Source organism: Erinaceus europaeus, chromosome 3 (assembly GCF_950295315.1).
Source record: "Erinaceus europaeus chromosome 3, mEriEur2.1, whole genome shotgun sequence".
Taxonomy (NCBI): Eukaryota; Metazoa; Chordata; class Mammalia; order Eulipotyphla; family Erinaceidae; genus Erinaceus; species Erinaceus europaeus.
The window spans coordinates 30282337-30309710 of NC_080164.1; the positions used below are offsets into that span (position 1 = coordinate 30282337).

A 27374-nucleotide genomic window follows, 5' to 3' on the forward strand; every position below is an offset into this window, starting at 1 on the left:
ATTACCTCTACCTCCCAATAAATGTAAATACTAGTTCATCAGTTTGTTAAATGGAAATATGTAGTATGCACAATGTGAATACTCAAGACCAGTAAAATTGTTTTTTTAAAAAAAAACTTGCTAGTTATTTTCTAAAATTGCAGTCTTCACATGAAATTGGTGTGGTGTATTTATTATTCTCCGACAGTTTACAAAAAAGTGCTGTCACTGTAAATGCACTACACTCACTCACCACAGGTTTGTTTCTGGTGTGGAAGTCACAACACGTCTTTGTGTACACTAAACGACCAGGAATCCCATGTAGTGCTAATGCACGCACTCCATTTTCAAAGTATTCATATTTCCCTAAGCATTTGAACCCTGGGATATGCATGAAAGAAATGGAAAAACTTCCAAGATTTAATAGGATAAAACAAATTAGATAAAAGTAAACTGCATGGAAAGACTCGAAGAGGCATCTCTCTACATTTATAAAACACAAAATTATATCTAGTTCAATGTTTCTCTTACAAAGCCCCACAAATTAAAAAAAAAATTCAAAATCCTTAAACAAGGACAGAGAAAGGATGAAAGGCACTCCCACTACGACAATGGAAGAACACCTGTGTTGCTTGTTCTCACTTCAGATACTAGTCACCAAATTTCCAGTTAAAAATTAAGAGGTCCAATGTATTTCTAATATTTTAGAGTTCAAAACTGTCAGTACTAAAATGGAAAAAAAAAGTATTCCTTTAATGGCTGTATCAGCAAAAGCATACTTGAATATCCGAACAAAATCACTTAATTCCTGCAACTATTGATGTACTTTGGAGAAAAGTGAACTACAGTAAAGGAAGCCAAGGGTGTGGGGTGAGAGCACAAGGCAGTCTAGAAGGAAACAGGCGAACCTGCACCTGAGAGTCCTGGATGCCTCAAGGAGTCTAAGATTTCTCGCAGCACAGAGAGGAAAACTCAGGCTGAACCCTAGAAAGGGAGAGGAACACGGGCACTTGGCCTGCCACCTCCACCACAAAAGCTGGTAATGAATGAATGCCCCAATGTTTTTCTGCCTTCAAATAAAAGCAAATCATTTATCAAACACAGTATCTGTCCACAAAAAACCCACAATCAGGCTATTCTTAACGAGTGTCTACCCTTTTCAGTTTTCATTCTCTAATATATAAAATGCACAGAAAAATATAGCATGTGCTATATTTTTGCTTTTTATGGCTTAAGTATTTAAAAGTGAAGTACAAGCATCTGATAGTTTAAAGATCTCTTCCTACGTCACCACTATTAAGAGCAGTATCCTGAACTTATATGCCTCAGCACCTGTCTGGCATTTCCACTGGCCCTGATGCTGCTGTTTCAGACAAGCGTGTGCAGGGGGAGCCCACAGCCCCAGACCCACCTGCAGGATTCATTACCTTTATGTTTCTGTAGCTTGCAGGCACTCAACAGATCTATATGGAAATAAGTTTCTGTCTCTGGGGATGATGGAGAACTCAGAAAATCATTTTCATCCTCATACAACTTGCAAAGAAAAAAAAGAGAGAGAGAGAGAGAAAGAAAAATAATTCAGTTAAACAAAGAGGCATGCAGGAAGCTAGGCTGATGTGAATGACTTGACTCGGGCAGCAGTTATTACGTCACAACTGCAGGCACATTACCTCCGGCACGTCAAAGGGGACCTCCTGGTTATTGTTTTTGAGAATCTGCGCAAGCAATCTTAGTGTACTCCCACGAGGAATAACATTCTCTTCTTGCATTTTATTCCAGACTGCATCTGCTTTCTGCCAGTCATCATTTATTTCTGTAAAATTCAATTAAGTGGAAAATAAAGAACACACTAAATGGAATTTCTGAAAATAGTAAGAATTGCTTCTTACTGGATGTTGAAAGAAAAAACTTTGCAAGTACTGACTCTGGGGTGGGAGCAAGGGGTGACTGGGTGAAGGTGAGAAGGCCTTTCCTATAACTTTTTAACAGTTTTTTTGTTACATCATAGAAATGCTTTACCTCTTAAAAATCAACACTTGAAAATTACATGGATACAAAGCCTGCTTTGTCAGATCACCAAGAAATGCCCACTGCTGAAATCAGGCCTGTGTCTCCAGTGCATGACAGTCTCAAAGTTACAAGCTTCCTGGACTCAGCTGAGGAACACTGCCTACTCCACACCAAGAGTGTGAAAGATTTCTCAACAGATATGGCAATCCTATGAAAAATGCTAGGGTGAAAGAAGGGCTATAGGAAGAGATGGGAAGATTCCCTCACACTGAGAGATTTAGCTCCTTCTATGTGGTAGTATTTGTTTCACAAACAGTAAAAGCCTTGGGTTGAGACTATATTAGAAAATTCTAGTGTATTTTAAAAGAGCAAGTAAAGTCAGTTAATTCAATAAATCCTTGCTTGTGAAAAGGCAGAGCAAAGCACAAAGTCAAATGACACTATGTCCAACAAAACAAAGAAATACTGCTTCAAATGAGATCTCCAACCTGCAAACACAAATGCAGAGTAGCTTACCTGCACATGGTCAGGTCCCTTGTTTCAGAGCACAAGCATTCCGGAAAAACCCAAAATACTAAAACAACTGGGATTTTCAGAATGTTCACCTCAAATTGAGAGGATTTTTTAGGAATAAGGGCAAAGGTGGGGGTTACAGACAGTTTAAATGTTTACACAAGATCCCAAAGTAGAAAATCATATAATGTCTGGCTCAGTTTGCGTCTGCATTGTGTGCTTTGTTTGTGATATAGAATACATCCACACTTTACTTGGGTGGGGAAGGAGGGGGAGATGCCACACAGCATGGAAAGAAATATCAGTGGTTGTAGAAACTCAGAGTAAAAGTGCAAGTTGGATTTGCAAAAATAAGAGTAATTTTTATAAAACTACAAATGCAGGGCAGTTTTATTTTTGACAGAGTACTTTATACACAAAACAAACTGCTCTGCAAACTTAAGCAGCAACAGAAGACTTTTGAATAAGAAATGGTTGGCAAGGCTATGGAATGGAAGGTCACTAGACATAAAAGTGACTTCTTTCACAGACACCTAAATCATCCTGGAGAGATTACTGATTGTCTTGGGACACACTATGTAAAGCAGTCACAATGAGGGGTCAAAATGGAGCAAAGAGGACAGATGTTTGGAAGAGAGCATCAAGAGCACCACACAGCATAAGCAGCAGAAAACAAGGCAGGCCTAGTGTGTTTGCAGGACACAAGCAAGGCACATCCCAGTGCAAGTGCCGGCAAGAGAATGAAGGTGCTGTCTTAAGATAAAGGGGCTTTTAAGAAAAATATATGGGGACCAAGCAGTAGCACAACTGGTAAAGCACACAAGTTATCATGTGTGAGAACCCCAGTTCAAGATCCTGGTCCCCCACCTGTGTGTGTCAGGTATCCTTTTTCTTCCCAACCCCATCTGTTTCCCTCTGTATCATATTGGGCTGTTGGAGAACTCACAAGGCATTTTTGCATCGGAAAAAACCTCATGAACTTTCTGACAATTAATAACTAAATGCATTATAAAAAAGAGAGAGAGAGAGAGAAAAAGGTGTTCAAAAAAGTTCTGGTACGTCAAATGTTTTCGGGAACCCACAATCCGAATTATAGGTTTTTCTATTATAATATGACCATCCCAGTTATCATGCCATACCAAATGTTCCTCTAGTAACTGAGGCCACAATGCTTTTCAAATTGTGTAGCACCTGTAGGTGATGCTCTAAGTATGTGGTGTGCATGTGTAGGGTCTGCTGCAGGAGAGCGCATGCTCTGAAGGATGAGTGCAGACTCGGCCTGTCCAGCACTGCAGAGATGGGGAGATCAATCTGAAGGGAAGAGTGGACTCTCCAGTTAGGACATCAATGTCACTGAGATGCTCAACTCATAATTCAGATCCACAGCAACTCAATCTTAATGCAGCCCAAGGAAGCAAGGGTGTGGACATAGAATCAGGGGGCAAAGTCATGTTATACCAAAAAATCACTCTTTGCCCTTCAGTATAGCCATTCAGAGATGAGTCGGCTATTTGGATGTGATAAAATATGGGGTAATTTTGGGACACAGGACTGAATCGAATCTGGATCATAACATGGGCATGGATTAAAAAGGCCTTGTTGGGGCTGAGTGGTGACACACTTGACTGAGTGCACACAGTAGTGTGCAAGGACCATGCTTCAAGCCCCCATTTCCCACCTGTAGGGGGGAAGCTTCATGAGAGGTACAGTGATACAGGTGTCTCCCTCACTTCCCCCTAAATTTCTATCTCTATCTAAAATAAATTAAAATATTTAAAAAGCATGTATTGAGCATTAGGCCAGGAGGAAGGGACACACAGTCTCTTTACAGGAGTGACAAATTCACTTGAGGATACAAGTAAGAAAAATAGTTTCTCCTCAAAAGTCTCATTAAATCTTGTTTCTCTGAAGGCTATTCATACCTTCTCATTGTAGCATTTGCCAGGAGTCATGAAGGCAAGTGATGTACAGTGACACAATTGAGCACTTTGTGCTGATATGTCTTGGCCTGTGAATGCACTTTGATGGAGGAGACAGCCCCCCGCTCTGCCCCCCAAGTGGCTCCTCACCACAGCCTCCAGCAGAACACACTAAGGTGCCAGAAGCCAGAAGAGAGTAGGACAGCCAGAGGACTTACTGTAGAGCTTGAGCAGGCTGTAGTACATCTTGTCTCGATCACATTCAAACAGTTTCTCTGTCAGCTCCACTAACTTTTCCAGAGTCTCAACCTTAAAAATAAGATAGTCAGGTGAATCTATAGTACATAAAGGATATACTCTTTTATGCAGTTGCCTTTTTTTTTTTTTTTAAATAATTCAGTTGTCACTGTAATATTATTGCTGCTGCTGCTAAAGGCTGTAGGCCTTTCCCATCAAGAAAACTGCATGGACAACTGCCAGAGCACAAAGGCATACTAGGAACTTAGGGCTGGGAGAGCATGCCTAGCTCTGAGAGCACCTGGCCACATCACTCTCTTCACTGTGGCGAGGTCTTCCTGGAGGAGAGGAGGCAGTGATCCCACTGGACCCTGTGGCTTTGCCCAGGGCTGTGTAGGTACTCCTTCCACATAGAAGGGATGAAGGGAGTACAGACCCTTAGGCCCAGGCCAACAAACTAAGGGCCCCACTGCATCCAAGTAGCTGAAATAGGCTGAAATCAATTGCTGTTTCTCTGGTCAACTAACTAGATGGGGCCACAGATCCAAGCCTGGCTCTCTGCTTGGAACAGCCAAATACTGGCTTTCTTCTCACAGCCTGAGGTGTCAGGAGGCCAGAAGTTAAACACAAACCTGGTTGTTTGAAATGCATCGCTCACAAAACCACTGAAGCTTTGAGGGTCGAGCTCTAATGCCTGGCGTCTGTAGAAAAATAATCAAAGCACACAGAGGGAGGCATCACTAAATGTTATTTTGTTCAACAACAAATAATTCCCCATCTAATGAATGTGCAGCCTTCTTATCAAGTAGACATATGAAACGAAACCTAGAACTTAATCCCACTGTTATCCAAGGACTTTAAATCAGAATTAGAAGAGAGCATGAAATGCATCCTGCATTTAACCTGTGTCTAGAAGACTCAGACTATTTAAAAATGTTGCTTTGCAGGTCAATGTTCACAGCATAAGTCTTTAATTGAAATGGCTAAGCTTTACTTGATTTAAAGATTCCTTGAAACGGTAAACTAAATAAACTTATAAAATACGTCAAATTAAGCACACATACTTCACACTCATCAGCAAACTACAGAAGCAAGAATCACCAAAATGCTGTGCAGAATTATTAGCAACTGTCACGGTCAATAAGTAGTTGTGAATTCTGTAAAGGCTTTTTAAAATTTAGTGAGAGATGTACTGACTACCACACATGCTCTCACAGTATCTAAAAGTAAATGTTTATAAAGACTTAAGTGCTTAACACAAGCAAAGTACTTAAAATTAGCTCAGTCTTAGTTTATTTCAATAATTGAGATTACATTATAGTCTCAATTAAACTAGAAATTTGTAAAATTCAGTCAATAAACTCTGGCTTGAAAACAATTATTTTATAATTCCAAATATGAGCATAAAAGACCAACCATCTTCTCACCTAATTCCAAGAATGTCACTCAAAACGCATTATTTTGAGCCCCCTTGGATAGGTGTCCCTATACAGAACTACAACTCCATCATTCTAATGAGAAACCCACACCCTCACCCACCCTGGGTGCTCGATTTCCACTCTAGCTTCCTCTCTCAGCTGTAGAGTAAGTCAGGTACCCACTACCACCAACACCAAAGTTGAGCTCTTATTAGTAAGTACTCATTATTGGTTTTTTTTATATTTATTTATTCATTTTCCCTTTGTTTTTGCCCTTGTTGTTTTATTGTTGTAGTTATTATTGTTGTTATTGATGTCTTCGTTGTAGGATAGGACAGAGAGAAATGGAGAGAGGAGGGGGAGATAGAGAGGGAGAGAGAAAGATAGACACCTGCAGACCTGCTTCACCGCTTGTGAAACGACTCCCCTGCAGGTGGGGAGCCGGGGGCTTGAACCGGGATCCTCTTGCTGGTCATTGTGCTTTGCGCCACCTGCGCTTAACTGCTGTGCTACCGTCCGACTCCCTATTGTTTATTTCTTAAAGTAACACTGACATTGTTAAATTAAGAAGTGAAGCAGAAACAGACTGCTCACACTCTGGCAGAGGTTGAGTTCAGCTCTCATCTAACCACTCAAGTTCCCACCCACCCACATCTGAGGACACAGGAAATGTGGAATAAATCAGTTGTCGAAATACATTCTTTAATCCCTGAACACTTGCACTCTATTTCTATTCGAGAATGCTTTCACATTAGCTGTACATTTTCTGTGTACTGAGCTGAAGCAGACCCAGCATCAGGCTGTGCACAGTAGCCTGGAGACACAATGCTGCCCTCATCTACACAGACTCGGGCTCCTTGACGTGTGGCTCTCCACAGCATGACGCCTAGACCTACCACCCTGGCCAAGGGCTCCTTCCTAGCTGACTAATCTTCCTATGATGGCAGGGCAGCTGACTTATACAACACTTAGTACAGCATTTCATTTTGAAATTGAGAGCCGTTTTCACGTATAAATCTCAATCATCAAAAGAACATCTAGGTCAGATTAACTAAATCTCCCAGGCTTCTGTAGTAGTCATTTCTGGCTTATCTCTTAATATCTTATTGAATTTTAAACAATGTAAGATGAAAGCAAAAACAGAAATGAAATAAAAACATAGAAAAGGACAGAATTATAAATGGGATGTTGCAATAACCTAGCAAAAACCAATTAATGCTTAATTAAAACAAAGGATTTGCCCCAGCTTTTATTTTTGCTACACTCTTTGTTACTGAACAAAATAGGCAAATCACACACACACACACACAAAATAATAATAACTTCCATGATTAGACACCAAACTTGAACCATTATATCTCTTATGGCTTTCTTTTAAGATTTTTAAAAATATTTATTTATTATGTATTCCCTTTTGTTGCCCTTGTTGTTTTGTTGTTGGAGTTATGATCGATGTCGTTGTTGGATAGGACAGAGAGAAATGGAGAGAGGAGGGGAAGACAGAGAGGGGGAGAGAAAGATAGACACCTGCAGACCTGCTTCACCGTTTGTGAAGCGACTCCCCTGCAGGTGGGGAGCCGGTGGCTCAAACTGGGATCCTTATGCCGGTCCTTGTGCTTTGCGCCACCTGCGCTTAACCCGTTGCGCTACCACTGGACTCCCCATTATATCTCTTATAATCAAGTGTTATAAGAGATAGAAAGTCTATGTTGATAGCTGCATTATTCATAATAGCCAAAATGCCCATAAACAGATGACTAGCTAAAGAAGTTATGGGATATACATTCAGTGGAATATTACTTTGTAATCAAAAAGATAAAGATGGCATTGTTTCCTGTGGGACAAAAAATGGATGGAAGTGTAGGTGACTATGCTTAGCAAAGAACTAGAGATGAAAGACAACTACTAGAAAATTACTAGAAACTACTAGAAAACAACTACTGTGAAATCTTAAAGAGATCTGATTTACAAGAATTTGCTGCCCCCCCCCCCCAAGAAAACCCAAATAAAACAGAAGCAAGCAAACTTTAAGACTTGAGAGAACTATGGTGAGAACTATGGTGAGAGTCAGGTGGTAGCACAGTGGGTTAAGCGCATGTGGCGTGAAGAGCAAGGACTGGCGTAAGAATCCCAGTTTCAAGGCCCTGGCTCTCCCACCTGCAGGGGTCTATCTTTCTCCCCCCGTCTTCCCTCTTCTCTCCATTGCTCTCTGCCCTGTCCAACAACGATGACATCAATAACAACAACAATAATAACTACAACAATAAAAAACAAGGGCAACAAAAATTTAAAGAGAGATAGATAAGTGAACTGTTTTATCAGGGGTGGTGGTGGGGGACTAGAAGTTTAAGTTGCCTACAGAATGACATTTCTTATACTTAAGAAGGAAAACTTGCCCCAACCTGCACCGTTTAACTGCCAGTAGGCAGGTGTCCACAAGGGCACAGATGCTGTGTGCCCAGCATGCCCTAGACAGCAGTCCTGGGAAGCCACCATGGAAAGGTCACGGCACACTGCCTGGAAGCTACAAGGCCCCTTCATTTGTTGCCATGGTTGTGTCTGTCTACTTCTGACCCCTTCAGATTTTGAAGTGATCTATAGCAAGTAGCAAGCACCCAGCAGTCATTCAACCCTGGCAAGCCAACACGTCGCAGCCTGCAGCCAAGGACTTCTGTGGGATGAGGGTCTGTCTGCTGGACTGCAAACACTGCCCTGAATGTCCAAGAGGATGGTGCTGTGTGGGGGCAGTGCTGGAGAGTTAGGGCCTCCTCCTACTCCAAAGATAGAAGGCAAGACCTCAAGGCAAAGATGCCGCCACCACAATCCCAGCCTGGAAGGGGCACAGAGAATTAATACTATTGATCACCCCTAATCCAGGACACGGGAAAGCTGCTTTACATGCATTATGTGATTGCATTGAGAAGACCTTATACTCCCTTCTCACAGATGAGGAACTCAGAAAGGTTTAGGAAGGGGGGTAGTCACATAGGTGAGCAGGAGAAGGAGTCATCATCAAGTTTCCAGGCTCTCAGATCTGAGAACAAGTTGAGACACAGGACTTCGGGCTATAGTATGAGGCCAGCCCTCACCCCAACTGTCCTGCTCATACTCATACCATGGCCACAGAGTGGAACCCAGGCACGGTCAATGCAAGAACAGATCGCTTTCTAGAAGCTATAGGACAGTCCCAGTGTCCACTGCCAGGATGGACTGAGCTGGCCCAGGCAGACAGACACACAGTAAGAGCAGGTAGTGCTGTGCTAACTTCATAGCCCTGTCATATCACCTGGTTTCTGTGCAGGTAGAATGTCATGACAGGCATCCCCAGTGGCAGAGAAGCACCAGACAGCACCATGGCGCTGCAGTTTCCCTCACCGTGGGCGCTGGGGAAACTGCAGGTCAGGTGTGTCCAGTCAATTTTTCAAGGCAACAGATCTATGTTCCAAGGAATGTTTTATTTCCCTGGGGGATGTAGAACTGTTTAATGGTGAGATTAATCACAACTCGGCAGCTACCTTCTGAATCACCAATTCTAGTAAGCAGAATTTCAATCATGCCCAGATAAAATACATTAATCCAAAACCAGCCAGGTTTGTCACCTACCATTTCCCATAAGCTGCTTACCATGGGGGGGGGGGGGAAGAGGAATAAATTTTAAATTAAATGCCCAACAGTTGCAGACAGCACTTGTTTGGCTGATTAACTCGTAGACAAGCATTACAAATCAATCTGAGCCTGGTCTGTAGCAAATTAAATTCCACTGCTTTTAAGAACAAAGAATTCCCTGGCAAAGAGGATTAGCAACTTCACACCCAAGAATGCCAGTTTAATTTAATTGTTCCACAATCCAAGATTTAATATGCAAATATCATTTTGATATGTAACAGTGAATTTAACAAAGTGAGGAAACAAATTCCATATACAACTAAGCTGTGTCTTCTGAACTCTAATTACATACTATAAAGAGGTTGGCCGGGCCCCCTCTCCCATCACTGGAGCTGAATAATATTAACATGAATCAGAACAATGTAATTAAAGGTTAAAAATTTAATGTCTTCTAATTAAGAGTATAAATAGCTGCCGAATAATTAGAATATGGTAGTTCATGCAGCCTGGGAAATGGCAGAGTGGAGAAGGCACTGGATTCTCAAACATGAGGTCCAAAGTTTGATCCCAGAAACCGTATGTTCCAGAGTGATGCTCTGGTTCACTGTCACTAATATATATATATATATTAAAAAATACACACACCTCGATGATCTTCTTGGCCTCTTTGTAGTTTCCTGTATGCAGGAAGGCAAAGAAGAGGTCATAGAGCATGGTCATTTCCCCTTGCTCCTCAGTCACGAAGCCCATGGCTACAAGGGAAAGAGGAGCATGTTAGAAGGAAATGGAGAAGTACAGTGACATTGGGGGTTCTCGACAAACTCAGGGAAATCTTATGAGAACATCATCACAGTAACTTATAGATTCAGCTCAACCCACTAGCTACCCATCATAGTCCTTATCTCACAGTAACCCTGAAGACGGATTGCAAAGAGTAGGAGTGGGCAACAGGGGCAGTGCCAGGAGCTATGGCATCAGAAGCAGAGTGCAAGTTATGATGCAAACTTCCAGGTAGGCATCAGTGCTGTCCAAGGTCATGACAGACAGGTCAGTGTGGTCATGAGGAAGCTGCTGGAGCGAGCCTTCTGCCAGCCTAGTACACTCTGCATCAGCCAACTGGGGTCCAAGGAAGGATGGCTTACCTTTATGAACCAGATCAGTCTCGCCCTTCTCTAACAGCTTGCACAGCACGTCATGAAACCGTGGCAGGACCTTGTATTTCTGGTAGCACTTAAAGCAGACATTCACAGCAGCAGGTAAGTCATCCCTTGGAAATGTCAAAATGTTAAAATAAGTCCCACGCCAGAGATGCTGTGGCTGCCAACGTGTACAACACAGAGCTCGAGTAGAACCAGAGATCTCCTGACATAGTGACCAGCCCCATTTCCCTGCTTCCCCGGATGGATGGCACTCTAAAAACCCCACACAGGGCACAGGAGACAGCTCACTTGGTACAAGGTTTACAATGCACAAGAATCAGCCTTTGAGCCAGTGGTGCCTAGAGAGAGCACCACACACAGCAAGGGCTGCTGCATTTCTATTCTTTCTGCCCTATCTGAAACTAAAGGGAAAAAAATTCTGCAGGGAGGTGGGACTGCATAGCTATGAAGTTCTATTGCGCCAAAAAAAATAAGAGGGAAAAAAAATCCAAATAGTGAATTACCTGAGATTACTAAATAAAAGTTGGTTTGTTCTAGCTCTTTTTTTAGCCACCAGGTTACAGATGCTAACATGATGCCAACGAAACTTCCCTGACAGACAATCCCACCAGTGTGTCCAGAGCCCCACTTCCCCAGAACCCCGCCCCACTAGGGAAGAGAGACAGGCTGGGAGTATAGATCGACCTGCCAACGCCCATGTTCAGAGGGGAAGCAATTACAGAAGCCAGACCTTCCACCTTCTGCACCTCATAATGGCCCCAGGCCCATACTCCCAGAGGGATAAAGAATAGGAAAGCTATCAGGGGAAGGGATTGGATATGGAGTTCTGGTGGTGGGAATTATACCCTTCTTATTCTATGTTTCTTGTCAGTGTTTCCTTTTTATAAACAAAAACAAAGGGAAAAAAAAAACAGCACAAAGCAAATAAAAACACAAGAATGTATTATTTCCAAAACCAAAAACCATTAAACAAACAAAAAATGTCTAACTACATATGTGTCTGCCTGGGCCTCAATTCTAGATCGGAAGACTTTATTAAATGTCATTGATAGCTATCAGATAATTTCCTTTTTAAAAAATTTCTTTATTGGGTGATAAATGGTTCATAGTCAAGAGTAAAATACAACAGTTTGTATATGCACAACATTTCCACACACTACAACCACTATTAGGTCCTCCTCTGCCATAATGTTTCAGGACCCCCCCCCACACACACAGTCTTTACTTTGGTGCAATAAACATCAGATAACTTTCTACTTTGTCTCAGTTCTTTTTTCAAAAGGGATTTTTTGTATTTTTTTTAAAAGAGATTCACGAGAGAGAGAGAGACACTAGATCACTGCTCCTGTTATATTTGGTGCTGCTGGAGATTTAATCTGCAGCTCCCCACTATCCAGTCTCAGACACTAAACTGTGGTCCACTAAGGTTCACCAGCCTAGTATGGTCATAGTTTGTCAAGATAGCACCTTTCCAAAGAAGGAAATGAATTAAGAGTTCATCTACATACACACCTGCTGTTGCTAGCTGATACTAGATAGAATACTTTTATAGTCAGTGAATTCTCTTTTTTATTAAGGGGCAATATTTTTTTACAAAACTTGCCATGACTTTTCTGGTCATAAATTAGAAGATGAAACTACCATTCAGTCAGTTTTTAAAACAAATATGAAAGCACAGTTTTGTGGGTCTTCTAAAACTGTTTTCTTTAAAGGAATGGACTAAAGAGTTGGAGTGACGGTAGTGTGCATGTGCCCTACCCAAGAAGGAGGGAGGGAAGGGAGCCCAGGGCAGCTAGGAAGCAGTGGGAGGTGTGGTCCCCCCCCTCCACCCCATTAATGCAGCACGCTCCAGGAAAGCACTATTGTACGGCTCACCAAGTAAGGGCTGAGGTTAAGAACAAAGGACAAAAAATTAAAGATTCTGCAAAGCCCACAAGGCATTTCTAAAAAGTGTAGTTAGAAACATGGGTCAATCCAACCAGTGGCACTGCCCATATATAGGAAAATGCTTGTTTTTCTCACATGTGCAACAGTTTTCAAAAGGAAGCAAGCCCTTTGTTATTTCCTGCTGCAGACCTAGCATTCTGGCCCATTATACAAATGTTCTGTTGCCCCAGACTGAATTACTATTTTATCTAGATTAGGATTTTAAGATGCACAAGGAGGTAAAATACCACGAAGAAGCGCTAATTTCGCTGCAATAATCCTGACACAATGAAAACCCTCCTGGTGGAACCCCATCGTGTCCCTGCTCAGAGCCCTGTTTACAGTGCATCTCTGGCACCCCACAGAGTCATTTGAATTTTTGTCATTTGGGGTGAAGACTAAATTACAGGTTAATTTCAAAACGCAAGTAGATGTTGCAGGCTAGATTACTGTCACATAAGAGGAACGCTGCAGCAGCCACCACACAGGACATAAAACTTGGTGTCACCAGCACTTTCCCTGGATTCAGACATTTCAGCTACTGCCTTTTTACAATTCCATGTCAGGAAAACCACAGAAACCGTAACACATTCTTTTTTTTTCCTCGTCTTCTTTGTTTTTTAAGTGGTATGATTTGCTTTTTCAGAACAATTCCCAAACCGCAATAGTACTGTTTCTACTGCATTAGGTCAAAGCTACTGATAAACAAATAACTGTTTTGTCAATAAAAGACATGCTAAAATTCATTTGTTTCCAAATACATGCTTCTGAAGATCACACATGATCAGAACAACAGAAAAGACAAGGACACAAAGAGGGAATTCATTCATTCACTCATTCATTCATATAAGTGCTGGCTACTGCTCTCAGACTGCCAAAATGAACTAGAAATCTGTTTAACAAAACACTTCAAGTGCACTGATGCTAGAAATGAACTGTGGTGGCTCCCAGCATCCAGTCTGATTTGTGGGTGGGTTGCGCCCCTCTACAAAGAGACAGAAAGGTCCTTGTCTCACGTAACCTGATGTCCTATTAACCTCGTGAAAACATGAGTGGTGAGACTGAGCAGAATGAATTGGCCTCTAACGGCACTGCTGCTCTGCAGGTAGTTTTGAGGGCAGGGTATTTGAAGGTCAGTCCCAACTGACAGAAAATTACAGGTGAAAAGCGGCTACCAGAGGCACTAGGTCATCAAAAGCATGCTATTGAGTGCCTGTAGCCCACCACTGGTAGACACTCCATTAGAAGAATGTCCTGTGCTTGGCAGGGTACAGTCAACACAGCAGCAAGGCAGCACACAAAAAAGGTGGGCCCCACGAGGGGGATATCATTTAACCACACAGCTTACTTTTGGCTTCTGTGACTTAAAAAGACACTAATTTCCTGTACACTAGAAATGACTGGAACCCCGACTGTGAAATGTTCAGGATGCCGTGTTTCAGTTTAGATGCATAACCTCTGCAGCTGTCTGTGACATAGGTCACAGTGCAACCTCTGCTCTAGGGACCCCATGCCACAGTAAAGAGAAGTGACCTGAGCAACAGGCTACCTCAACAAAAAGCCCACTGTGCTCACTTCACTGACAAGACCCACACAAACGAAATACATAATTTCATGAATAAGACTATAGGTGCTAACAAAAAGCAATCATTTAAAAAAATATTTTGACTGATGCAAATTAACTTAATATAAGCTTTATCAAAATTCAGTGAGCCTATGATATGCAGGCAGAATAGAGGAAAAGAAGATTCTTATAATTCTACATTTTAGAAAGACACACTCTAGGTGAGCGCAGCAGATACTCTGAACACTTAAATGAGAGAATATCAACTTGAATGCATTCTCTTGGCCTGTGCTAATCCATGACCATATGTAAACCATTAGAAACTACAATTGTGAAAGGCAAGCATAGCCAACATAGTAAATCTGATGCTAACTCCTGCTTCAGTCCCTGTCATGAAGCTAAACAGGCATGCACACACAGGCTACCAACCAGTCATAAAACTGCCACATAGAGGGAGTTGGGCAGTAGTGCAGCAGGTCAAGCGCAGGTGACGCAGAGTACCAGGAACAGCGTAAGGATCCCGGGTCAAGCCCCCGGCTCCACACCTGCAGGGGAGTCACTTCAAAGGCAATGAAGCAGAAATGCAGGTGTCTATCTTCCCCCCTCCCGCGTCTTCCCCTCCTCTTCCCATTTCTCTCTGTCCTATCCAACAACAACAACATCAATAATAACTACAACAATAAAACAACAAGGGCAACAAGAGAATAAATAATAAATGAATAAATACTAAAAAAATAAATCTTAAGAGGATTGAGTATATATGGTGTGAAGTGCATGGATTGGCGTAAGGATCCTGGTTTTCATCCCCCGGGCCCCCGCCTGTGGGGGGTGGGGGTCACTTCACGGGTGGTGAAGCAGGTCTGCAGGTGTCTATCTTTCTCTCCCCCTCCATGTCTTTCCCTCCTTTCTCCATTTCTCTCTGTCCTATCCAACAAAAACATCAACAGCAACAATAATAACATGGGCAACAAAATGGGGTGAGGGGGAAATGGCCTCCAGGAACAGGATTTTTTTTTCAAGCACCAGTCAATAACCTTGGAGGCAAAGGGGGGAAAAAAAAGAAAAGAAAAAAAAGGCCAGGGGCTGGGGAAACGGCATAAAATGGTTATGCAAAAGCCTTTCAAGCCTGAGGCTCTGAGGTCCCAGGTTCAATCCCCAGCCCCATAAGCCAGAACTGAGCAGTGTTCTGGTCTCTCTCTCTCTCCCTCTGTATCCACACTTTCTCATTAAAATAATAAACTAAAAAAAAAGGCCACACAGAGGCACCAGGCAAAAGCACTATTAAATCGGACAAGTGACAACATACACATTCGTGGAAAATGTCAAGCATGTTTCAGTAAATCTGAACCTGTTAGAACAACAGCACTCAGTAACTATGACCAGTCCAAAAGTCTGGTTGGTTCTGTAAGTGGCTCTCCAGTTCAGAGGCACCCATGACTTCCACAACACCACAAAGTGACAAGTGCTGGTGTTCGGTTATGGGTAAAGGGCAACCACACTGTGTAGTGAGTGAAGTGGCTGCTATTTCTGAGAAGGTCTGCAGTAAGGAACACTTTCAAGCTAGAAGCCACTAAAGGGGAGCATCAGGGGAGCGGAGTCTAAAAAAAGAGGTTGGAAACACCCCACCCTCTAGAAACAAATCCTTCCAGAAATCTTCAGCAGATGCTCAATGTGGAGAGAAATCAATTCAGGAGAAATCATCATCTTCACAAAAATTATTCTGTGAAGAGAACCAGTTTTTGAAAGAGCTCAACGTTTTTTTCTGTTCATCATCTATAAATGAGGAATCTGCAAGGAGACTGGTGTTGCAATTACAACTAATCCTCCCCAAAAAATTAACTGTGTTGAAGGCTTTGTAATTTCCCTAGGTACAATTTAGCTGTCATTTACTTTAAAATTTACTCAAACATGCGTTCGGAACAGCACTAACTTCACATGTCAAGTGCTTTCCAGCCAATTGAGTCTAAACTGGAAGTCGGTGTTAAACAACTGAGTGATTAGACAAGATAGCTCATTTCCCTGCTCTTTTGTTCAGAATAAAATGCCACATTTACATTATCTGGCTCAACAGGATTTTCTGACAGAGGGAGAAAAACCCTAGTGCACTGTCCGCACCAAGCACATGAAGACTGTCATTTACCAATCATCCTTCAGAAAGCCACAGCCATGAATGTAACTTAATTACGACCCAATGATCCTTGACGAGGAATCATCTTATCACTGGCCTGTCCCCCTTGGGCAAATGAGCCACTTTTGTCCTCTGGCACCAATGATGCTAAATTCTTAATTGCAATAATGGAGTAAAAGAGCCAGACCTCAATTTCTTTTCAGCACATAGAGTTTTGCTCTAGAAAGCAAGCATTCCCATAAATAATAAAAGTATCCAGTACAAATGAAGATGCCAAAATTGAAGGGGAATGCACAAGGCAGGGCAACATGCATTTCCCATTTATGTAAGAACTTAAAGTGACTTTTAAAACCTGAGTTGATAGGGGTTCATCTTAGAGAAAGTATAACTTCTATGAAGACCTCAAGACTAACTCAGCCCCAGGAAGATCACAGACACAGTCCATGAATCGCTTAAATAAACTGTAGGTGGCGTGTATGGGCTGTAGCACAAATCAGCACCCAAAAACCCTTAATAGAAAACAGAGCTTGAGAGTCAGGCAGTAGCACAGTGGGTTAAGTGCATGTGGTGCAAAGCGCAAGGACCAGCGAAATGATCCCGGTTCGAGCCCCAGGCTCCCCACATGCAGGGGAGTCGCTTCACAGGCAGTAAAGCAGGTCTGCAGGTGTCTATCTTAATCTCTATTCTCTCTATCTTAATCTCTCTATCTTCCTCTATTCTCTCCATTTCTCCTAACAATGACAACATCAGTAACAACAATAACAGGACAACAAGGGCAATAAAAGGGAAAATAAAATTAAAAAAAAAAAAAAAAAGGGAAGCAGGGCTTATAGCTTTTTTGACTGTTTACACTACTGATCCAGTAAAGCAGCTCCAGACATTTTTCTTATGAAACAAAAACTAAAATAAATAAGCAAGAAAACAAGTGGATCTAAAATTGAATACGTATAAACCTAATTTTGGAATAACATTTTTAAGTTTCTTTCTTTTTGGATGCCAACAGAGAGAAACTGAGAAGGGGAAATGGGGAGGAAAGGGGATAGAGGGAGAGGTAGAGGGAGGTACCTACAGCACAAGTAACCCCCTATTCATGAATTTTGCCACTGCAGGTCAGAGCCTGAGGCCTGAGGCTTGGACCCAGGTCCTTGCACCTGGTTATGTGTGAATTCCACCAGGTGCACACCACTTGGACCCTCTAAAAGATAACATTTTATGAATTTCATTTCATTGGCGCAGCATCAAGTCTTTTAATGAAAGCACTTTTATTTGTTTTTGTCTCCGGGATTATCACAGGAGGTGCTCGCACTACAGACCACTGCTCCTGGGAGCCAGTTTTCCCCTTTTGTTGCCCTTGTTATTGTTGCCATTGCTGTCACTGTTGGATAGAACATAGAGAAATATATTGGGGAAGACAAAGGAGAGAAAGATAGACACCTGCAGACCTGCTTCGCCACTTGTGAAGCAGCCCCCTGTGGGGAGGGGGGGCCGGGGGCTCAAGCCCAGATCCTCGTGCTGGTCCTTGCACTTTGCACTATGTGCACTTCTTAACTGCCCAGTTCCCAAGAGCAATTAAAAAAAAAAAAAAAAAAACAATGTTCAAGCATGTCCTTTTTTTCTTAAAATGAAGGACCTAAGTTAGCCTCTAGAATTAGTTATAATTTCAATTTTAAAAACTGTTTATAAAACAAGTTAACAGCTGGTCCCCACCTGCAAGGGGAAAACTTCATGAGTGGTGAAGTAGGGCTGCATGTGTCTGTCTCTCTCCCTCCCCCTCCTCTCTCAATTTCTGCATGTCTCAAATAATAAAGATTATTTTTTAAAAAGTTAAAACAAAAACAATAAATTTCTTTTTTAACGTTCTGCTAATTTCCCTTATCTTTAATGGAAATGCTATTATTTTAATGATTACTTATTAACTTCTTTACAATTATGCAGTCCTGGTATCATTTTGGATTATCCTAAATGAATTAATAAAAGCAAAATGTGCGAATTTCCAGACTCAGAGAGTACTAGTTTTTCCTGCATTTTATCAAATGTTGGGAAAATTCAGTTCAAAAGTAAGAGCTCAAAGATCATCTAAGGGCCTCAACCTCATGGATCAGTTCAAACTGGTATTGTAATTTGTAAGTGATAACACTCTTTAGAATTTCTACAGTGACATTCCAAAAAGATGAAAGGATTAAAGATCCTATATGATGTTATAAAATATTTCTCACAGTTGCATCTTAAATCTGAAGAAAGAAGGCATAGTCCCCAGCTGAGTTCTACCTGCTGAGGTCAATTACACTATATTACTGAAGATTAAACATATTTAATTAAATCAAGTACATGTGGACTTTTTGGCAGGCTCATGCCATTAATCCTAGCACTGAATTCATCCTGACTCTGAATTAATTAGCTATCTTCCATCAGCTGGAGAAAACACACTTAAAAAAAGTCTACTCAACAAAAAGACAACAAATAACGCCATACAAAAATGGGGGGAGGACATGGACAGAATATTCACCACAGAAGACATCCAAAAGGCTGAGAAACACATGAAAAAATGCTCCCAGTCTCTGATTGTCAGAGAAATGCAAATCAAGACAACAATGAGATACCACTTCACTCCTGTGAGAATGTCAGACATCAGAAAAGGTAACAGCAGCAAATGCTGGAGAGGGTGTGGGGTCAAAGGAACCCTCCTACACTGCTGGTGGGAATGTCAGTTGGTCCAACCTCTGTGGAGAACTCTCAGAAGGCCAGAAATGGACCTACCCTATAATCCTGCAAATCCTCTCCTGGGGATATATCCTAAGGAACACAACACACCCATCCAAAAAGATCTGTGGACACATATGTTCTTGGCAGCACAATTTGTAATAGCCAAAACCTGGAAGCAACCCAGGTGTCCAACAACAGATGAGTGGCTGAGCAAGTTGTGGTATATATACACAATGGAATACTACTCAGCTGTAAAAAAAAAAAAAAATGGTGACTTCACCGTTTTCAGCCGATCTTGGATGGACCTTGAAAAAATCATGTTGAGTGAAATAAGTCAGAAACAGAAGGATGAATATGGGATGATCTCACTCTCAGGCAGAAGTTGAAAAACAAGATCAGAAAAGAAAACACAAGCAGAACCTGAAATGGAATTGGCGTGTCACACCAAAGTAAAAGACTCTGGGGTGGGGGTGGGGAGAATACAGATCCAAGAAGGATTCAGAGGACCCAGTGGGGGTTGTATTGTTATATGGGAAACTGGGGAATGTTATGCATATACAATCTATCATACTTACTGTTGAATGTAAAACATTAATTCCCCAATTAAAAGGGGGGGGGGAAGTCTAACAAGTCAGCTTTTCATTTACTGGCATAGTATTAGAACTGCTTTCTGCAGTTTTGTAAACATGCATTTCTTTATCTTTTTTATTATCCTCCTCACTCACCCAACAAAACCAGTAAAGAGGTATTGTTTACTCTGTGGAGAACAGTCTGGAAAACTCTCAGAAGGCTAGAAATGGACCTACCCTATGATCCTACAATTCCTCTCCTGGGGTTATATCCTAAGGAACCCAACACACCCATCCAAAACAGTCAATAAAGCCCTTTTAGCATGAGAGATGAAACTGGAAGTTCTTGTCATGGAAACAGCCATGCAGAGCAGAGACAGAGTCAAACAAAAGCAAGCAAGCCCCAGGGAAACAGAAGCAGGAGGCAATCATGCCGCCTGCTATGCTCTGACAGTACTCAGGAAGCAAAGAAAAAAGACAGATATTCCTCCAGCCCAGGGTCTGTGCTGGTCTGGGCCTGCTAAAGCACCGCAGGTAGAACTCACATTCAATGATTAAGGAGGTTTTTCTTAGCATTAAGTGCTAATATTTAAGTTGATAGTTTTATATAGTCCTCAAGTGATGTTATAAATAGTCAAATGGCCCTTGGCAGGAACACTGCCCCGTGAATGGGGCAGTCAGGTCTTCCTGGACAATGAGCTGACCATGTTGCCCACTCGGAAGGTCCACTTGTCCCAGGCACTCGTGGATCCTGAGTTCCACCTGCGGATCTCTCTCAGAAAACCAAACTGCCCCTGAATTCAAAGTATTTCATTTGTTAGATACTTTTCTACCTACCATGGCCTCGTTTTCACATTACTGATTTTATTTCTGCCCAGCAGTAGAGAAGGGTCTAATCTTCTGGGCACTGGGCCCACTTCTTTCAAACCTCTATGCAGAGCTCTGCAAGCAATTTGCAGAGATGGGTGTTTTAAACAATCAAAATTCTAGAAGGCAGCATATTAATTATAGGATTTCTATATAAATTTGGCTGTGAACACAAGAACTCAAGAAATACAGTAATTGTTTGAATCACTATGTTTTTTTAAGGAAAGGAATGCTGAGACTGTAGAGGTTAAGATTTGGCCAATCACTTCAGTTTATAAACTGCATTTTGATTGGACACAAAGGAACTGTTTCACAGAACATGCACGAGCATGTCTAAGTACATGCATGTATACATAAACAGTCTCCCAACAGAGCCAGTAAAGAGGTGTTGTTTACTCTGTGGAGAACAGTCTGGAGAACTCTCAGAAGGCTAGAAATGGACCTACTCTATTATCCTGCAATTCCTCTCCTGGGGATACATCCTAAGGAACCCAGCACACCCATCCAAAAAGATCTGTGTACACATATGTTCTTAGCAGCACTAAAAACAGAAAATTCTAATCACAAATTAAGCAGATTAAAAACTGCATTAAGCCATAAAAAGAGAAGAGGTGTGGGCAATGTGAAAAGAAAAAATAAAAGTGCAAAAGGAAAAAATAATAAAGAATGCTGAGGAGTCAGGCGGTAACGCAGCGAGTTAAGCACAGGTGACGCAAAGCGCAAGGACCAGTGCAAGAACCCCAGTTCGAGCCCCAGCTACCCACCTGCAGGGGAGTCGCTTCACAGGTGGTGAAAGAGGTCTGTAGGTGTCTGTCTTTCTCTCCCCTTCTCTGTCTTCCCCATCTCTCTCCATTTCTCTCTCTCCTATCCAACAATAACTACAACAAGGGCAACAAAAGGGAATAAATAATAAAAAAAAAATCTTAAAAAGAAAAAAAGAGTGCTGAATTATTTCAGTAGAATGTTTTGCTCATTTGAAGACAGAAGGCTGATTTCATGGTTTGCATTGTAAGGGTACCTTAAGTTGAGGATTTCAAATGGAAAAATTCTCCAACTAAATAAATGTTGCCCCAAAACCATCTCACCACAAGGTACACAGACACTGTCAAATGTATTTACTAAATCTAGCATAAGTACTGGTGCAAGGTATTCAAATAAAACATCAGTCAGAGGAAAGGAGGACTGAAGAGATATGGCAACACTCCATGGGAGTAAGTCACAATAACTAATCAAAGGCCCAGAAGTTCCCTTCGTGTTTATTAACTATTAGCACTTTCTTTTTTCTTTTCTTCTTCTTTTAATATTTATTTACTCTCTTTTGTTGCCCTCGTTGTTTTATTGTTGTGGTTATTATTGTTGTCGTCATTGTTGGACAGGACACAGAGAAATGGATAGAGGAGGGGAAGACACAGAGAGGGGGAGAGAAAGACCTGCAGACCTGCTTCACCGCCCGTGAAGCGACTCTCCTACAGGTGGGGAGCCGGGAGCTCGAACCGGGATCCTTATGCCAGTCCTTGTGCTTTGCGCCACCTGCGCTTAACCCGCTAGCACCCGACTCCCAACTGTTAGCACTTTTAAGGCTCAACACCTGGGAAAGGCTAGGTTTGATCTCGTGCAGGACTGTGTATCTTCATAAAAAGTAAGTGGGCTGCTGGTGCACCAAAGGGTGCCAGGATGTGGTCCTCTCGTGGTGGCAGACGACTCCCATGGCTTCCACAGCACTGAGTGTTCATACACTATCACACCAAGCCACTAGAATCACTCTCTGAATGTCAGCATTCAAAATCCAAAATTTCCTGAAACTTACTTTGCCAAATGCACCGTGACCAGGGGGGAAACTGTGTACAAGGTTGGTTTTGCTAGCCCCAGAGTCACAATGGCTTCATGCAACTGGTTCACTGTGTCGACTTCCCCTCTCAAAGCAGCATCATTTAGGATGTGGAAGAAGGACAGGGCTGTTGAATCTCTGATAAGAACATTCTTCTCTTTCATCTCCTTTAGAATGTTAATAGCATCTACAATGGAGTAACACAAAAGACCCTTAGGTAATTTCATGTAGGGAAAACAAACTGCTATTAAAACAGCATTTCAAGCCCAGCAGGAATGTAAATTCTAGTGTATAATGCCGATTTCAAGTTAATTACTACTTGCATTTCTAAACGAGACTACAATTATAAATCCACAATAGCACAGTTTTATCATTTCCAGGCGACTTTGACTACAAATTATAGATAGGGCTCATGCGCCCACTCTGCTCCACGTAACCCGGAGCAGTCTGCCCTATAGCTGCGAGATCCTCCTAAATGGATGCTTTTATCCTTCACAGCCAACAGCTGCTAAATCACACCATTGTTTCTTCAGCAGATGGCTTGTCAGGAGGCCAGATAATAAAGATGTGTTTACACTGTCTATACAGCCAGACTAATGGTCTGATACCGATAGGGCCTGTTTGCTATGTCGATACTAATTAGCCAGGCAGAGCCAATGAAAGCTTTCCAAGAGACTGCATGTTAATACATTAGATTCATTAAGCTTCATTAGGAAGGCAGAAACAAACATTTTAGGATATGGAATAAGTGCATTTTTATAATGTTGTTGCTAATTATTGCACAGGCAAAATGTTTTGACCGCTTTACAAAATGTGATTTTTAAAAAGCAGGGTAAATCCTTATAAAGAGTTTGTGTTAGCAATGCTTAAGGGGAAAAAAAATCCATGTTGAAATCAAATATTTTCCTCATACAACTTTCATTATGCCAAAAGTTAGTCTTCTCTAGGAATAAAAGGGAAGAGGAGAGACTAAGGAGGAAATTTCAAAACAAACCAAAATGAGAATGCTAAGAAACACACAAATGGAATGAATGTATTATCAAGTGTAATTAATTTTAATAGGCTTCACACTAGATCAACAATGGAATACAGAGTATGCAAATCCACTCACTGTGTGTAAAAGGCTAGGCTTACCTCAAAAAGTTCTAAGTAAAAACTTATTAGAGCAAACTTTGGTGAATGGCATTACTAAAAGTTACAAGACTACAGCAGAATTCATATTCTTAAATATAAGGTCACATTTATAGTTTTTATGTTTAGCCTTCAGATGCTCTTAAGCAAAAGCAAAGCCATTAGTGCAGGCATATCAGCAAATTGTGCCATAAGTCATGATCTTCAAGCACAATCTAAACAGCAACGCTAATAAAAATGAGCTGCAGAAATGCAAAAGGCACTGAGCTGTGCAAATGTAAATGACAAGCCTGCCAATCCATTCAAACTAATGGCCTGCACTGTCCATGCAGCTCTGGCTGGGCTCACATGCAAATCTGCATGCAAAGTGTCTCGGCACTTTACAGAACATGATATTCCATTAATATCCATTCGTGTGTTCCTCCACCTCAAGACACTTGCATAAGGAATCTCCTTTGTGGGCTGAGGCTTACCTTGGACCTTGCCTTCCTTCGTCAGTACTCTGACAAGGGCTATATATTTGCCAGTGTCAAGGACAACAGAGGAATCTAGGCGTTCTCTAAAAAGTAAAGCAAGAATTATATCCTGTTAGATACAAATAAACTGAAAAGGACTGCAGTATTTAAATACTCATTGAGCACAAATTCATCAGAAGCTCTAAACTGTTACTACCACTAGACACTGCCTAGGCACATATAAATTTGTAAGCAATTATATTCAAAGTAACAAAAGAGGGCCACATCTAACCAGATAAATATCTGCACTACTCCATCTGTATGTGGTATTTAGTTTTACTGCCCATTATCACAAACACAGGAATACTGAAACATACATGTAATTTAAACTTCAAAGTTTTATCAGCATGGAAGACCAGAGATGCTTGAGAAATGGGAAGAATCTTGTTCACGTCACTATGTAAGAAGAGGAATGTGTAAGAAGACTTATACAATGGTCAATGCTGCCACTGCTATCACATTTGGCTGTATAACTAAGGGGGAAACGCCCTTGGTTATGCCAAGAATGTCTTGCCATGCTTCAAGGCTTCTAAACGTACAGAATATATGTATTTTCACTCTGACAGAAGATTTGATGTCCGTGCACATCTTCATTGAGCAAGACTTCTAGATTAAAACAAGCGCTGATTCATTAAGGAATCTTGTATTATGAAATTTTAAAGGGGGGAGGGTGAGCAAAGAATTTGCAGAAGTGGTATTATGTTGGAGCAGCCTGAGTCTGTGTGGCCATTACAGATAGGCAAAAGTTGGCACACTGGAGGGCAGTGACCAGGGTACTCACAACTCCTGTTTCAGGGCGAGCCCGTCTTCTATGTTGTTTTTTTGACAGCACAAATTTATTAAAGCTGCATAGCCACCGACACTCATATCTGATTCATATTTTGCTTTCAATTCAAGAGCTTTCTGCATGTTCTAAAATAAGAAAGGAATAAGCATGGGGGTAAAATTTCTAGTTTAAATGCTCAGAGTTTAGAAGATGTTAATAGCACTGAAAAATGAATGAACTTGTGTTATTAATTCCAGGTTGCACTTTGGTCTTTTAATTTACCTTTTAGGAAGCAGAAAACTATGGTGGGTTTGAAAGAGTTGCTGTCTGTAATGGAAAACCAGCTACCTATACTGCAGATTGGCAATCTTAGCTTTATTAAAAGAGACCACAAATTCAATGAGGATCAAGCCAGTCCCTATCCCTATGCAGTCCAATTTCCATGTGCAGCTATATGTATGTTATCATTACTAAGTTCTTCTCTTTTCAGCTTAATAGCCAAGTAATAAGAATAAATATTTCAGCACTAAGCAGCAGTACCCTGTTAGAATCTTCAAGTCTGCTCTATTTTCTGCCCCTCAAAACAGAGTCAGATGACCCAATCCCATTGAACTAGAAGCTGGGAACATCTAGTGCTGTCCCACAAATTGCAGACACACACTGAAATGAGCACGTATACGTACAGCTGGACGCCTGCTGGAAAAGCCAGGAGACCTTTATCTCAGAAAGAGCTTTCTTCCAGGAGGAAAATGGAATTTCAATCCCTGCATTAACAACCTAGTAATATTTGACTTGCAAATGACTGCTGCATGTATCAGTTGCTTGACAATCTAGATATGAGAGACCGGAGCCATGGCTTGAAAGGACAGTTGGCATGTATGATAAACCTATCACGGCTGTTACCATCATTCACTCTGCAGATTATCGTAAACAAACTACAGCAACCCGAAAACATGCCATTCAAGGTGTAGCTGAAATTAGTTAACCTTTCATTTAATTGCATTCTTCACAGGCATGGCATATAATCAATTGTGAAAATTATAAATATTACATTTGGCTTTACTTTCTACTACCCCTATAGTTTTAACTGTAGTAGACTACTTGAGATATTTAAGCAAGTACTACCTCTTCTGAACAAAGCTTTAGTATAAGCTTCTTTAAGACATCTTTTATAGGTTGATTTTCATCTTTGAGACGTTCAAGCGTAGATTCCAATTCAGACGATGCAAACTGCTGCACACTCTACCAAAATAGAAAGTAAAAGGGAACTTAATATAAAGGAAAATGTACCCATTGTTATTCTTCCCTTTCAGATGACTTTCCCAAGTACCACTAATGCTGTCTCAGCTAATACTGTGGCTTGGGCTGGGCTCTAGGGATTTAGGAAACTCCTGAGACCATATATGAATCCCTCAGACATGCTGACTTTTATGAACTTCAGAGCAAAACATGACAAAAATGTTAAGAGTTACTGGACATGAAAACAGATTAGAATTCTCATATAGTGTGGGATTATAATTATGTGGCTTTTATTCCATAACCAACTTACGTTTTGAGAGTCTGTCTTGCTAATCAACATTCTAATATCCTAAAACAGGGATTTAAATTAGAACAGTTAGAAAACACAAGGAAAAAATAACTATTAGCAAACATATTGGCGAAGTCTCCCCAAAATCTTAATCTAGTTTTTTCTAAGATGCCCAGAAATTTACTATTAGCTAATGTAAAGTTTTACACATATTCTTCAATATGTAAATATTATTTATAATCAATGAAAATTCCTTTAATGATGCCAGTTAAGCTTATTCTGGCCTAAACAATTACACTTAAATAAAAATTGAAGCACGTCTTTATACACAAATTAACCACTTAAAAAAGACAACTACAAAGTCACACACCTTGATCAAATCGGGAACATGATGGCTATCCAGTAGGTTACGAATGCCTCTGTAGATATTTTCAGAAATATTTATATTCTGTGCAAAGGGAGAGGAGAAAAGCCCCGAGTTTTAGACAACCAAACTGAATTTTGTCTAACAGAAATTATCTCAGGCATAATTTAAGTCTCCAACTCGTGTATGTCATTGAGAAGTGTTCTGGTTGTGCTTAAAAGCAGCAATTTCAAATCTAATAGATACATGTCAGCCAGGACAGGCATTATGTAGCAAAAAATGAAACGGTACCATCTCCTTCAGCTGATGGAAGTATTGTCTCAAATGCTCCTCCTTGGCCTGTACCTCTGAGTCACTCATGCTGTCAATCAAGCTATAAAGAAAATAGCCAACAGCTTCTGTGGAAAAAAACAAGAGAAAGCATTCCACTGAAATTACTGAGACTGTCATGTTATCAAGATTAATTTATAAGAAATCATTTTGGTGTGAGATGTCACCCTGATGAGAGGCTCTGAAATGGCAACAATGATCACTGAGGCATAGAGATTATGTGGTTTGGGAGCACAGCTCTAACTGGTGAGTGAAAGGAATATTAATTATGTTCAGACCGAGTGACAGCTCCTCAGTACTGAATCTTACTTCA

The 27374-nt window shown here is 41.2% G+C and overlaps 1 protein-coding gene across 1 annotated transcript in view; it reads right to left on the reverse strand.

Annotated features, from left to right (window-relative positions):
* Positions 1-27374, reverse strand: part of LRPPRC (leucine rich pentatricopeptide repeat containing) — an 88924-nt gene that overhangs the window by 19943 nt on the left and 41607 nt on the right. The window contains exons 17-29 of the mRNA XM_016194366.2: positions 27023-27129; positions 26738-26815; positions 26389-26427; positions 25965-26081; positions 24855-24985; positions 24032-24117; positions 22407-22614; positions 10825-10949; positions 10328-10434; positions 5291-5359; positions 4640-4730; positions 1650-1792; positions 1407-1512 (exon numbers count right to left, since the gene is read on the reverse strand). Coding sequence (XP_016049852.2) covers positions 1407-1512; positions 1650-1792; positions 4640-4730; positions 5291-5359; positions 10328-10434; positions 10825-10949; positions 22407-22614; positions 24032-24117; positions 24855-24985; positions 25965-26081; positions 26389-26427; positions 26738-26815; positions 27023-27129 — 1407 coding nt within the window. The remainder of the gene's footprint in view (positions 1-1406; positions 1513-1649; positions 1793-4639; positions 4731-5290; positions 5360-10327; positions 10435-10824; positions 10950-22406; positions 22615-24031; positions 24118-24854; positions 24986-25964; positions 26082-26388; positions 26428-26737; positions 26816-27022; positions 27130-27374) is intronic.